This window comes from Teleopsis dalmanni, chromosome 1 (genome assembly GCF_002237135.1).
Source record: "Teleopsis dalmanni isolate 2A chromosome 1, ASM223713v2, whole genome shotgun sequence".
Lineage (NCBI taxonomy): Eukaryota > Metazoa > Arthropoda > Insecta > Diptera > Diopsidae > Teleopsis > Teleopsis dalmanni.
In genome coordinates this window covers 201,394,467-201,409,576 of record NC_051846.1, presented here as the reverse complement: position 1 = coordinate 201,409,576, position 15,110 = coordinate 201,394,467, and the positions used below count along the sequence as shown (strand labels likewise).

At 30.4% G+C, this 15,110-nt stretch overlaps 4 protein-coding genes across 4 annotated transcripts; 3 read left to right on the top strand and 1 right to left on the bottom strand.

Moving 5' to 3' along the window:
• Positions 1 to 1,668: 1,668 nt before the first annotated feature.
• On the top strand, positions 1,669 to 8,716 carry LOC119667065. The gene is made up of 5 exons (XM_038076349.1): positions 1,669 to 1,971; positions 4,692 to 4,768; positions 5,000 to 5,166; positions 8,291 to 8,453; positions 8,527 to 8,716. The coding sequence occupies exons 1-5, from the start codon at positions 1,669 to 1,671 to the stop codon at positions 8,714 to 8,716; spliced, it is 900 nt and encodes a 299-aa protein (XP_037932277.1).
• LOC119671361 (larval cuticle protein 65Ab1-like) lies at positions 4,685 to 5,319 on the top strand. Its single transcript, XM_038081950.1, has 2 exons — positions 4,685 to 4,826; positions 5,000 to 5,319. Exons 1-2 carry the CDS (start codon positions 4,714 to 4,716, stop codon positions 5,187 to 5,189), a joined length of 303 nt encoding a protein of 100 aa, XP_037937878.1. The 5' UTR covers positions 4,685 to 4,713; the 3' UTR covers positions 5,190 to 5,319.
• Positions 6,680 to 7,217, bottom strand: LOC119674204 (larval cuticle protein 65Ab1-like). The gene is made up of 2 exons (XM_038085334.1): positions 7,069 to 7,217; positions 6,680 to 7,008 (listed from the first exon to the last, which is right to left on the bottom strand). The coding sequence occupies exons 1-2, from the start codon at positions 7,179 to 7,181 to the stop codon at positions 6,804 to 6,806; spliced, it is 318 nt and encodes a 105-aa protein (XP_037941262.1). The 5' UTR covers positions 7,182 to 7,217; the 3' UTR covers positions 6,680 to 6,803.
• A 3,432-nt stretch (positions 8,717 to 12,148) lies between the features above and the next one.
• On the top strand, positions 12,149 to 12,554 carry LOC119674194 (larval cuticle protein 65Ab1-like). Its single transcript, XM_038085324.1, has 2 exons — positions 12,149 to 12,281; positions 12,350 to 12,554. The coding sequence occupies exons 1-2, from the start codon at positions 12,169 to 12,171 to the stop codon at positions 12,537 to 12,539; spliced, it is 303 nt and encodes a 100-aa protein (XP_037941252.1). The 5' UTR covers positions 12,149 to 12,168; the 3' UTR covers positions 12,540 to 12,554.
• The last annotated feature ends 2,556 nt before the right edge of the window (positions 12,555 to 15,110 follow it).

Below are 15,110 nucleotides of genomic sequence, written 5' to 3'. Positions count from 1 at the left end.
GTGCCATTTTTATTTACAACTAATAATAATTGTCCCCTGATACAACATGTTTGCATTAGTTTCAGTTGTCTGTCAATTGTTTTACCGTATCTATTTTACCGTATTATACCGTATCTATTTTTCTCTGCATATTATTATGTTGAAGCTATTTAAGCCATTGCATTTAAACAGTTTTACTCTTTCTTAACTCGAGGTATTTTCAAAACCCCTCTTTACACCTTGACTGGATTATTGTTTATCACTTCATCAGACTAAGCAATAATTGACCTCAATTCTGCATACCTTCCCGAGGAGCCTGTAACCATTCAGTTTTCGCAAATAATTTCATGGCTCTATCCCTTATGTATTTTTTGATGGGATCAATCTTAAGGTCCCTGAGGATGTTATTATGACTATGTTATCAACAAAAGTTTAAAATGATAAACTACTGTTTTCACGTTCTACAAACAGTTAATTTACTACTATGCTCAACATCGGTGCAGAGAATGCAGCTTGTTGCGGACGTCAATGTAGATTGATTCCGATCACACATACTTCCTGCACTTCTTTTTATTTCTCATTTTTTAATGTGGGGTATCTCACTTATGCTTACAGTTAGAATGTGGTTAATTTCATGTGAAGTAGCACAAATACTATGATTAATGTTCGATTAATTAAGTATAATGGCAATATAGTGGTAAAGAGTCGATTTAGCATTTTTTCTGAAAGCCATAGTACATTGCTGGCTACGAATCCAGTAAGTGTATAGTTCCTTTAACCGATTAACTTACTCAAAAACTCATACAATTTTGTGAAAGTATTAGTTTGGAGCGCAAATCGTTTTACCAATGCTGGTGAAACGATTTCTTACAAGTAATGAGTACCGTCATAATTTGCCTTATGACTCTGTAGTCTAGAATCGCTACAGATTTATCAAGTTTATACCTAGGCTTAGATATCTTACTCTACCTATCTATCACCTTGTTTCTACTTGTTAAAGTAATGCGTGCTATAAGAATATTTTCTTTCTTAGTTTACTTTCCATGAGTATATATCTTCATAATGCAATTAGTAAATAATAATCATTTGTACTTAATAATAATAATTATTACTTATTTCATTATATTACAATTAAATAACATTTCTAGCTATTAACCGTACTCACACTTTACAGTACTTAAATTATTACAAGGGCTACAGATGTTTTTTGTAAAAATAAGACAACTAAATGCTCTTAATATGGTTATAGGTGGCCAAATCAGTTAGTAAAGTATTTAACAATTAATACTTCAAAAGCTTGGTTTACATATTTATTAATAAATGCGATAGTTTAATAATTCATGATTGTTTATTACTATTTTATTCATATCATTGTGGTTTGCACGCTAACAATTGCATTAGCATCTCAACGAGCACAAACGTCATAAGGTTAAAAAACTGGACAATGCTGCTACCAGTTTGGGTCTTTGCATACTAAAGCGCCGATCTCATTAAAATTAATTTAATTCACTTTTAGAGTATTCATTAGGGGCATCAATGCATGTTAATAGAATTTAATATATGCAGTAAGAAACCAATATCGACATTGATATTTCAAACTTCGGTTTTCATATATAAATCGCTGCTTACCAAAGAAGAGTATTCACAAAGTTTCCAACTTGCAAACAAAACACAACACTAACCAACAAAATGAAATTCGTCATTGTATTCGCTGCTCTCTTGGCCGTAGCTTTGGCTCGTCCTGATGCTGAAATTACTCGCCTCGATTCTGATGTTCAACCTGAAGGATTCAAATTCGGCGTTTCTACTAGTGACGGATTCACTCATGATGCTGAAGGTCAACTCTTGAACATTGGCAGTGATCACGAAGAAATCTCAGTTAAAGGCTCATACAGCTTCGTTGGTGATGATGGCCAAACCTACACTGTTAACTATATTGCTGATGCCAATGGTTTCCAACCACAAGGTGCTCATTTACCAGTTGCTCCAGAAGCCTAAGTCGTGTAACAGATTCACGGATTTGTTTTGTTTTAGTTTGTAAGATGAATGAAACTGCCATAATTGTTTTTACAAAATAAATGTTTTTAATTAAAATCAATTAATTTAATTTTTTTCTTGCAAATTGAAAAACTGTTGCAGTAAGCAAAGAAGCCTTTTAAACCGCCACAAAATGGGTTCACCTATGGTATGTTCTCTACCTTTATGAACAAATAGAGTCATGAGGTCTCGATGAATATGGATGAACGTATGGCATTGAGAATGGTCTTGGTGACCTTATATTGAGACAGTTGAATTATGTTGATATTGCTTTACGTAGAACAGCTCCATATTTGTGGTCCTTTTGGAATTTGTTTGTTTAGTGTTTTCGGTTTTTGAGCATATGTATTTTGAGCATATGTTTTCGGTATAACATATGTATATATATACATATAATTGAGTTTCAGTAAAAAGGTTCTGGTTTGTCATGCCAACAACCGTTATACTATAACTATAAAAATCAAATTTAAACAGAAAGAAATAATTCGAAATCACAGCCGGGGTGTTGTTCTCAATAATATTTTATATAATACAATCACTTAGATCCGTTTATAGCACATGCTAAAAATATAGTGGTTATGACAGAAAGTGAAGATATTTAATGACAGAAACTAATCATGTATTTGAAAATATTCAAAAACAAGTTCATAGTTAAGCATTAACAAACATTTGAATATTTCCTGAAATTAATATACAGGAAATAAATAAGTATGTAAATATGTAAATTAAAACAACCATAATAAGAAAAATAACACAATCGTAAGATCATCACTTTTGTGCAGATATAAATCTGGATAATGGAATTACAGGTGCAGGAAAAGAAATCCTCCGATCAAAGCTTGCATTTGCAATCCACTGACAACTTATTTACTTTTTTTATGTCATCTAATTCATAAAATTCTAAAGTAGGCATTTTGTATTAGTCTAATAAGTGGTAGCTATTCATAGCAACTAAAGAGTGTGCTTTATTCTTACTGTCACATGTCGAAGATTAATGAAGAAGCATATAATTAACTTAGTACTAGTGCTGTTCGTATTCGAATTTACGAAGTATTCGAAGAATTCGAATATTCGAATAGTAAACGAAGTCTTCGAAGTTGGAAAAAAATTCGAATTTTTTGTAAATTTTTGTTCTCGAAGTCTTCGAAGTATAAGTGCAGTGAAAAACTCCGAAGACTTCGTAAGCAAAAATTGAAGTGAGAGCACAAAATGCAAACAAACGTGCGTCATACAAGTTATTTGAGGGATGAAAGCATTTGCTTTGTTTCGAATTCAAATTTTTTTCCAACTTCGAAGACTTCGTTGAAATACGAATATTCGAATAATCGAAGAACTTTGGTTTTTAAAAAAATTCGAATAACGTGAACAGCACTAAATTGTACCACTTCAATGATCATAGCGTTAGCAAGAGAGAGAGAGGTGGAGAGACAAACACAAATATAGTGAGTGAAAGAGAGAGGAAGCAGTAAGGGGGAGTGAAAGAGAGAGAGAGAAGAAAACTGAAGCTTATCCTAAATCGGAATATACGGTGATAATAACAATATATAGTAAATAGAAAATATTTCAAACTAGGTTGATGTTTTAAGTATGCCAGATATTTGATTTACAGTTGTATATATAGTACTGATGTATAATATATGTAAGCACGTAATAATTTAATTTTCTTACAATTAATATTAATTATCATCTTAATTATCAGTGAAAAAGAAAATGGTTTCCAAACTTAAGCTCAGTGTATCTATAGACCCAAACGATAATGTAAAATTTATATAATCAATTTCATGATTTATTATTAATGATCTCTTGTCTCATAGAAAGCGCCTGAATATACATAACTAGAAATGTACTGATATTTTTTAAAATGTAGATAACATCTTAAAAAATTTTAGTATTGTAGATTTAAGTTATTAAACCATGTAGAAGAGATGCATACAAATGTAAGATACAATTGATTAGTGAAAAAATATAAAAAAATAAAAATAATAATAATAATAAAGTGCTGCATATTTTTAGGCGACATTGTCTACAGAATTTTTATTCATCTAAGAATCAAAGATACCCATTTGATATCTTAAAATTACTTTACTTATTTTTTTTAATATTAATTCATATTATATTCTAAAAACACGCAAAAAACTTCTTTTTTGATTTTTAAATAAATAATTTGCCATACACTTGTTTAATACAATATTTCATTCTTAATCTTGTCTTCATATTTAGACTTTAATCACACCTGTACTTAAATTAGTCAATTAACACCTTCAAATATATTGTGAGAAACATTGAATTAGAAAAAAAGAAACATAAATACTAGATAAATGGCTAATACTACAGTGAATACAAATAATACATACAAAACTATTGTACTTAACGACGGTGCAAGGCGATTTTTGTGTATAGTTGGTTGAATTCTAAGTTTTTAAAATTAGCACAATTAATCAAAGAATATCTCACCGAACTGGATTTTGAAATTAATTTTAATTTAAAATAAAATTAGTAATTTTAGAAAAAAGAGACTTAAAGATGCAAATTGAGAGTTTCATACAACATATGCATTAAAAATATTTAAAATGAAAAAAATAATTACGCTTCACAGTATATACATCTAAAATATGAAAGAGTATAAAATCAAGCGCATTTCAAAAGAAAGCAACCATTAAGTTTTTGACTTGCAGACGAATAACATAAATCAACAAAATGAAATTCATCATCGTCTTAGCCGCTCTCTTCACTGTCGCTTTGGCGCGTCCAGGTGATGTTGAAATCGTAAAATTGGAATCTGATGTGCAACCGGAGTCCTACAAATACGCGTAAGTATGGTGACCTATTGCACCAGCGTCGCTAAAATTCATTTAAAAATAATTTCATTTTAAATTAAATTAAATTAATTAAATTTAATTAATTCAATTAAACCAAATTTAAATAAATTAAAGTGTTTTTTGTAAAATTTGGTGACACTATATCACACTTCTTACTACTGTAGCTATGAGACCAGCGATGGTACATCACACAGCGAAGATGGTACATTGAAGGATGCTGGCACTGACCATGAAGCTATTGTTGTACACGGTACATTCTCTTGGGTTGATAAGGATGGCCAAAAATATACTGTCAATTACGTAGCTGATGAAAATGGTTTCCAACCAGAAGGTGACCACTTGCCAAAGGCTTAAATATTTTAGATTGATAGTCATAGTAATAAATTTGTCAAATACTCATAAAACTAAATCATATGTAATGTATATAATGTGAAATGTATATAATTCAATAAATAACGAACATGTCTGTAAATATGACACTACACATGTAGTATTTCTCTTCATATTAACGCATATTTGAACGGCTTTCGGTGTATGACTTGTATTTATATAGAAGTATTGAAACACATGTATTTTGTGAATCTGATACTTTTATTAACATTATTTTAAATTATCTCGCTTGAAATTCCTTCGTAACAAGCAATATCGTTTAAACCAAAAGATCAGATAAAGGCAATTTTTCTATTTTGTCAGGAGTAGTTCACTATATATTTTAAACTGCTTAAAAGCATCGCTTTATATTTCTTAATCATTGTTTTGCTTTTTTCAAAGTAGTCAATCATATTTATAGTTGGGTCATAAGTGCACCGTAGTCTTACCCACAGGTTGAAAAGCTTTTTCCCTTTTTTGAAGGTCATTTGTCAGGAGAAGTTCTTTATATTTTTAAGAGGTATTTGCATAGAACAATTTCTTCGAAAGTGGTAACTGTATGGATACTATTTAATAACCATTAAAGAAGTCGGTATTTAGCAAATTGTTAAATTTGCAAAATATTTCTTAATATTTTCATCCGTCTTCTTCGGATATAAAAACTTATCTGTTAGCACAGTTCAAATGAGGTACACTCAGAGGATGAAAAAAAATCACAGCTATTATTAAATCCATTTGTCCACCATTCGCAATTCTTATAAAGTACAGATCAAATAAACGATTTCATATTGTCTTTAGGATAATATATAGTAGCTGAAAAGAATGTTGGCATCAACATCAAACGAAATGTTTCAGACCGTGAAAGTCACTGTATGAAGTCAAGGCACAGAATATTGTAAATACAATAAATTGGTTCAACCAAAAAAACTACGGCTACGATACATGAAATGTTGTGCTGGTTCGCATTATTGTATAGATTGGAAACATGGACACTAGGAATTACAACAATAAACAAAATTGAAGATATTGAAATATAGTGCTACCGTTGTACTACAAAGAAAGCTAAAAGGGATTATGAAATGAATGGCAAAGTACTAAGACGACTCTGCTTAAATGACTAAATGCCGCAAGTAGCTTATTTGGAGTATATCTTTTGTAGTACTAAACATGAGAAAATGGTAGGAAAACTCGGTATAGAATATAAACAGATGTCGTGGTTTAGTAATGTGCTTGAATGGACTGGGCTGAGAATAATAGGGAATTTTACGCATACAGCTTAACTTAGAATGGTATACTCTAATTTTATTGCCAATCTAAATTAGTTTCTTTTTCTTGTTTATCTTTTATTTTATCTTACTTTGGTGATTTAATCTTGAAACCGTCAACAGATACGAAGCCAGATGTACAGTAATAAAAATCCTTTTTATGACTTTAAGACTCACTTTAGAAGTCATTATATTAAAATCAAACAGATTGTATTACATTTATTGCAATTTATTTTGCTGTTCATATAATTATTTATTTCACGGTAACAAAATCGAAGAAAAAACAGTACATATTTTACAAATATTTAATCAAATTACTAGTAAAAACAACTACTTAAACAACCTTTGGCAATTGTGGAAGATGTTCACCTGTTGGTTGGAAGCCATGTTCATCAGCAACATAGTTGACAGTGTAAACTTTGCCATCATGCTCGTCCTTGTAGCTAAAGCTGCCGTGTACAACAATAGCGGGATGCTCACCGCCTACATCCTTAACTTGGCCATCTTCCTGATGCTGCTTACCATCACTAGTTTCAACGCTTAAAATTAAAAAAAAATGTGAAAATTCTGGATATTGTTTATATGAGTCCATATCCTACGCAAAATGAAAGGATTCCGGTTGCACATCCGATTCCGATTTTACAATGACAACATCATTTGGTGCGCCTAAGGCAACAACTAACAGAGCTACGAAAACGATGAGCAATTTCATTTTACTGAGTTTCTGCCGATCCAAGTTAATTACTTTCTGATTGCATTAAGAGCAGCACAGAAGCCTTTTATACTCTAAAATTATTGAAGTTTTAATTACTTTTTTTTTTATTCAAATGATATATATATAAAATATTTGTTAAGTTTTAGGCAGTAACGTATAATTGCAATTTGGTTGCTTTATAATGATAATTATCTTAACTGTAATATGTTATAAACTTGTTTTTGTGATAATGGTAATTCCTCTCCAGATGTGCAGAAAATAAAAACAAATTAAGTAATATTTATTTCAGTATATAAAATATAATATTAAGTCACTTTTTTAATTAGCAAAGTGTTGATTTGTAGAACACAAAGTTGACACTGAAAACCAGTCACATAAGAGCAATGTCTACTTAATGTATTGACTTCAAATATAGTCAGATGAACTCAAATAACATAGATACAGATGCAGATGCAAAAACGATTTTTGTAATTAGATATCAAATACATATAAAGCATAAGTGAATTTGAAACATTGAAAAAACATTATAAGCTATTATATATTGATTTTGGTTTAAGGTAATATTAATAATTATATTAATTCCATTCAACTTAATTTAATTTAAATAAGAAATAAAATACATAAGAACCTGTCAATTTAAAAAATCTTAATATCGCAAATCACTATTCAATTTTATTTCCATTCAAATACACTCGGTTTCAAATTTTATCTTAAAGATTTTCTGATTATAAATAAAAATTATAAACAAAATATTTTTTTTTTTTTAATGACGTATGCACATTTGTTTCTATGCACAAAATAAAACAAATAAATTATAAAAAATTTCGATTGGGGAAAGAATTTTGTTGAAGTAGAAGAGAATTTAAATCAAATTCTCTTATACTTCCAAGCGCTCTCTTCAGCTCAATAATTTCGGTGCTACTTTTTTTTAGTTGAAGAACTGGTATGCAATTCTATATTTCCTGCATTTCTAGTTCAAATATTATTCTGCATAACATGAAATTCGCTATTTGCTTTCTCCGTTTTAATTTGGTTACCTATGATATTTAAAATATCGAAATACAGATTAAAATTTTGGTATAAAAGTAACCAATCTGCATTTCTAGAGCATCCATTAAGTAGTGAACTTTCAAAGGAACAACACAAATCCAACAAAATGAAATTCGTCATTGTTTTAGCCGCTCTCTTCGCTGTAGCGTTGGCTCGTCCCAACGATGTTGAAATCTTGAAGTTGGAATCTGATGTGCAACCAGAATCCTACAACTATGTGTAAGTACAACTATTGGAATGATGGGAATGATATGAAAGAATATAACTAACACAAATATAATTCTTTTTATAGTCTTGAGACCAGTGATGGTACATCAAAGGTTGAAGATGGTAAATTGAAGGATGTTGGCACTGATCACGAAGCTATTGTTGTTCATGGATCATACTCCTGGGTAGCTAAGGATGGCCAAAAATACACAGTCACCTATGTTGCTGATGAAAACGGTTTCCAACCATCCGGTGCTCATTTACCAGTTGCTTAAATATTTTTAGTTTACATGTGAAAAAAATAAAAGAAATTTAAAACTAAATCAGAATTTTATTTCTTACATGCATTTATGTAATAGATATATTAAAATATGTACCTTCTATAGGTTAAGGAAATAAATTAGAGAAGAGTTAGATAGAAAAATAATGACATTAGAGACAGTAGAGATATGTATATATATTCGAATTCTTTAAGCAGTGGTTCAATTATTTCCTAAAATTTTATTGCTCAAAGTTATTTTATGTAAAACATTATTTGATTTCTTTAAGTATCAGTAGGAGTAGGTTAACTTAGGCCGGAGTGCCAGCTTTGTACATCAAAGCTTATTTAAGCACAATTAACGGTCTGTTGTAATACAACGGATGAGACATTGACCATATATCACACTTGAAAAATAATCTTTTAGGTAGAAGTTCCCATTAAACAGTGCACAAAGAACGTCCGTTTAGGAAGGCTCAATTCTGCCATTCTCGCGAATGAGAAAGTAAAGAGACCGTAATGGCATATAGGTTTGGATAATGACACAAATGTTTAATTGTCTAATTTCTCTCCAGTGACATATGTTCAAATATCGTTACATGAAATAATCAAATCTTCAATCCATATAAAATAAGAAGATTAAAAAAGAAAAAAATAATATTAACATATTTTTATTTCAATAGTGAATAGTAGAAAGTTTAAATGGAAAATTTAAATGTATATGGAAACAATTGCATATTCCACGTATACATTTTTCATTGCTAGGGCCGATTTTGTGACAATCATGTGGATCATTAAGACGATGACCAGGCACAGTTACCAAAAATTATTCGAAATGAACAAAATATCAAGAAACTCTAAAATTGTTTTGTGCAAACTGGGATACTGAAAATAACAGTTTATTAGATTTTGACAGAAGATTTGCGCAAATAGATAGTCTGTACCGGCTTCGTGTCACATAGTCCAATGGACGATTAAAGAGAGAGTGAAGAGTTCGGCATTGCAAAGACATATTAAAAATGTCCTATAGGAGCTTGTCAGTCACGCAAATATTTGTAACTGGTTATAAGATATAGTGTGTCCAGCACGATACGAGACATTGCACGTATTTTTTTGATACCGTGCGAGGCATCAGACAAATTGATCCCTTACCATGTGATCTTTTCAATTTCATCATGGAAGTAATCATGTGCAGGGCATATTTTCATCGTAATGGAACAATATTTTACAAATGTGTGCAGTTCCTTACTTACGCCGACGACATTGACATCATTGTGCATAGCAACTATGACGTTACAGCTGCCTTAGAATGAGCTTAGCGGTGAATGATGGCAAAACGAAGTATATGTCGGCTACTGGTAGAAATGTGCGAGTAGTGGCTGGCGACTATACTCTATAGATCGCTCATCCTCCCTGTGATTCTGTATGGCGCAGAAGCATGGACGTTATCACAGAATGATGAGGTAGCACTGGGAGTGTTCGAGCGAAAAGTTCTTCGTGAGATCTTTAGTCCTCTATTTGGCGGAAAAAGACTTAGAGATAGACGCAGACCGTGTCTTTGGTGGAGTAATCAAGTTGAGGGAGCACTAACTGGACTTAATGTACGAGACTGTAGAAGGTGCGCAAGCAGCAGAGGCGCCTGGGGAGACATGCTGCGTCAGGCCGAAATTCGGTAATGAGTTGTTATGGCCAAATAAGTAAGTAAGTAAGTAAGTTTAAATGAATTTACTCACAAGATCAGAAGGCGAACATAGAACATTATTTAAGAATTGTACAACAATCGTGAGCTAGACTTCAATGATTTTCGTTCTAATTTCGATTGGATATTCTAGGTAGTTAGTTTTTGTTGTTTTATAGTGCACCATTGTAAGAAGACATCATGGTATGTGAGATCAAAAATCGACCATCGATATTATTTATTATTCACAATATTAATCTGATATGGTTCTGTGAGACTGCTAGCTATTCCCCAAACTAAAATTGACAATGAACGAGGAACGTGTCGAAACCATATCGGTAATCTAAAACTCTTTAACTAATATATTAAAAACAATTTCAGTAAATAAGTTTAAAAAATTGTTTAATAGTGTTTTCATTCTAAAGACGATAATTTTTATATATAGCATTCTTGATAGTTACGACTTTTACTGCGTTGTTATTTAACGGTTAATTTTGCTATATATTAATGTTTCGAATTACTTTTCAATTTTGATGTATGCTAATATGCCTTAGTTATTTTTTAAATAATTCACTTAAAATAATTCTTTTATTTCAAATTGATTTTACTCTTAAAGTCAGTGGTTTATTACATTGATTTCCTTTAACCTAACTGTTTATCTTTAAAAAGTACTCTCATTTTTTAGTATTATGTGTTGTTTTTATAAATGGCGAAATATTTCTTTCGACATTTTGTTGAATTCAGTGAAATTGATCTACTCTATCACTAGTCGGCCCTTTATGACACAAAGGCATCTATCCACATTAGATCCATCCAGCATTGCTAATGTAATCATTTTCTAACTCAGGAAAGGTACATCCTTTTAAAAGTCTTTTCTGTCAGCTAGCACCTCTGTGGTATCACTATTACCACTTCTTAGAATCTTAATGAAGATGTTTTCCATAACATGGACTGTCGTTAGCATTTATCTATCTGTGTGCCAGTGTATTCATACCTTATTCAATATAAAAAGTTTTAGTGATTACATCGGGTGGAATACAGAGTTAACTATTGTACCTATATGCAAAAAAAGTAATGTTATATCGTATAATATAATATATAGCTTTTCTGTTAAGATCATAGTGTTGTATTTGAAAGAAAATACATACATTTCTGAATTTTTTAAATTTGCTTATATTTCCTTAAAAAAAAGAAATTCATATAAAATATTAATAAATTTAGTTCAATTATATACACTAAAATATATAGCTTAAAAAAGATATTGTCTGCAATACTGTTAAATTCTTTTTTTAGAAAAAGAGAATAATTTAAATAAAAATAAACAAATATTTGCAACAATAATAAAGCTTCAAAATAAATCAGATATCAAACATTAGTTCACAGATTTTAATGAGAAGAATTAAATAAATTCGTTGAAAAGTTTTATGACCCTTGCTGACTTTTTATAAATATTTTTGCATAATCAGGTAGTAAATTTCACTCCATTTTATGCAAAATTTATATTTTCAATACTAATAGCTGCACTAAAAAAATTAACTGAATTAATATTTTTTAGTTGGTAACAAACAAAAATTAATATTCGAATAACAAATTAAAACACTTAATCCAGTTTTCATTAAACTTATGCATTTTTAGCATTCGTAGTATGCAAATGTTTCGTACAGAATTCACCTATGATATTTACTGTTAGAAAGATCATCTAAAATTTTAAGTATAAAATACACTTGCCTGCATATCAAAATCATCCATTAAGTCTTGAACTTCCAAAGGAACAACACAAATCAAACAAAATGAAATTCGTCATTGTTTTAGCCGCTCTCTTCGCTGTAGCCATGGCTCGCCCAGGTGATGTTGAAATCTTGAAATTGGAATCTGATGTGCAACCAGAATCCTACAACTATGCGTAAGTTCAACAGGATATGAGGATAATAAACAAGGATAAAATTAATACAAATAAAATTATTTTTATAGTCTTGAGACCAGTGATGGTACATCAAAGGTTGAAGATGGTAAATTGAAGGATGTTGGCACTGACCACGAAGCTATTGTTGTTCACGGATCATTCTCCTGGGTTGCTGATGATGGACAAAAATACACAGTCAACTATGTTGCTGATGAAAACGGTTTCCAACCATCTGGTGCTCATTTGCCAGTTGCTTAAATAGCTTTAATTAAAATAAGAAGACAATAAATAAAAGAAATGGTGTATTAAAACACAAAAAATGTTTCTTAATTTTTTTTTTAATTGTAAGACATCAAATTTGTTGAACAATTTTAATTCGTTCTTGAACTTTAAAGGATTTGTTTAATTAATTCACTTTATTTGGTGGGGGATTTATTATTATCAATCCTCTAATCCCTCCTGGAATATGCAACTTCACTTCAGTTAAATCTTTCATATATGGATTCAAAACTATTCTATTTTGCTTGAACTGTTATCGACAGAAGCAAAAGGAATTTGTAATATAAATTATAAATAATTATAAATAAAATTATAAATAAAGGAGTTTAGCAGTGAAAAATGAAATCAAAGTAGTCTTAATTTTTTCTTAAAAGTTTTTATTTAATTTTTCCAAGCTTGTTAAAATTGTCTGCAGAAAAAGTTTAAAGGGACCCAGAGACCCAGAGGGACCAAACAAATTCGATTCCCTTTTGTGTTTGGTATTTGAATATACAAGCTTATTTATAATTAAAGTGAAATCTACTATTTTTTCAAAGCATTGTTCTAGTTTTTTAACTAAAATATGATTAGTTTCTACTATTTTTGCTTTTATTAAACAAAAATAAACTGGCAATTACTAAACAATACTTTCGTAAATAGACCAAAAAAAATTGCGTATTTTACCAAACTAGACTGCGTGTAGTGCCTTGTGGCTTTCAAGTTAGTACTGCGTGATAAATATTATTATCTCCTGTAGCTCTCTTCTATGGAAACTTCTGTTTCATTTCCTGCTCCTGCCAGCCACAGCCGTAGGCAGATTTATGGCCTTTCCGACAGGCAAATAGGTAGAAAGCTCATACTTTTTCAGCATTCAGGCCACGAAATCCATGAACAAAGTTCTCTCAAAACATAGAACCTCTGTACACATAATACACAGAAACAAATCAAAGTTATTTACATATGTTAATATCTCGGTCTACCCTGTCGTATCTCTTGTAGTATATGCCTACCGGCGGTCGATAAAAAGTCACCAGAATACCTGTTAAGTCTACGTCCAGGTTTATCCAGAACCAGGCTTAAGCTTTTAGGTCCCCTTTTCCTTAACACTTCACCGAATTTCCAGCATTAACATTGGCTAGACATTCGTATTTATCATTATTTCCGGCTGGTTCTAACATGATCATTCTTCTCCCTTCACTTCACTTCACCTTACCTGTAGTTCTTCATTTGATATTGTCTTATACTCGTACCACGATATTTAAAGAATATTTTGCAGAGATCTAATTATAAAATGTTATAATTTTACCTTGTTTTGTTCACTTCCTTGGTTCAAAACACTTAAAAAAACGTTTTGTATAGAAACATTATGTTTGATTATATTTTTAATAAACGTTTAGGAACTAGTCTAATTTCTTGTGATCATGAATATATTTGCATTCTTATACCTAAATAGATAAAACAATTACAAGTCTACGTTTATGTTTAAATAAATTTATTATCAATTTATGAAAAGATCTTTTTCCATAGTTATACGTGAAAAAAAAAGTATGATGTTCAGAAATTTTATTTTTTTTTAAGTTGGCAACACTGTTTCTAGTAACAATCAGTTGATTTAAATTCAGTACGTTTTGTGATTTAGGTTTTAGTGACCATTTGTGGCTATTTGCTCCTCTTAAGATCTACGGAACTTACGGAAATGGTTTGTTGAAAATATTGTCACTTATTTTTTTCAAAACTTCCACATATTTTTAATGGGTAAGTGCTGCATCAGGTTCATCAACTAGTAAAGGTTTGCCCTTAATATTACTACCCATATCTTAACTTTTGATATTGCAATTATTGGATCTGAATGAAGTTAGGCGAACTTAATACGCTAGATTGAGTTTTTCGGACTTACTTTTACACAGCAAATGATTTCCTAAGATTGGACCACAGCAATATTTTTTTTAAATTTACAAATAGATCGTCTATTTCGCTGTGATGATTCGTGTTAGTATAAATCGTGTTTACCTCGAGCATAATAATGAATTGAAGAATCAAATCTATCCACTTATCACCCCAACACTGCATAAAATTTGGAAATGGGGACCAGAGATTTTAAAACACAAACAGTGACTGGAAATGTATATATGAAAATAACAAAGTATATTTTTTGATTAAATTATTATTTTTAAATAATTTAAATAATTAAATATTATAAAGAGTAAGCTTATACCTGGATCAATTTTCGTAAAAGTTTGATTCCAAATCACCTCGCTAAAATTGAACCAAACTGCCTAAGCAGACTCATTACTTTAATTTTTGAATATTTCCTATATAAGCGATTTGAAGTTGTGTCCAAATGTGATATTCACATACATTTTTGGTTGAAATTTTGCATTCCTTGACTTGTGATTATAATATAGATTACTAATAGAAATTAAAATATTAGAAAATAGGATAATAAATTATTCATTATGAATCTGGAAAACTAAGGTAAAAGTAAAAAATTTCTATGCATTATAGAATTGCTTAGTATGTGCACAATTATTTCGATGGTACACATTAATATGCTAGAAGCTGATCATTTCT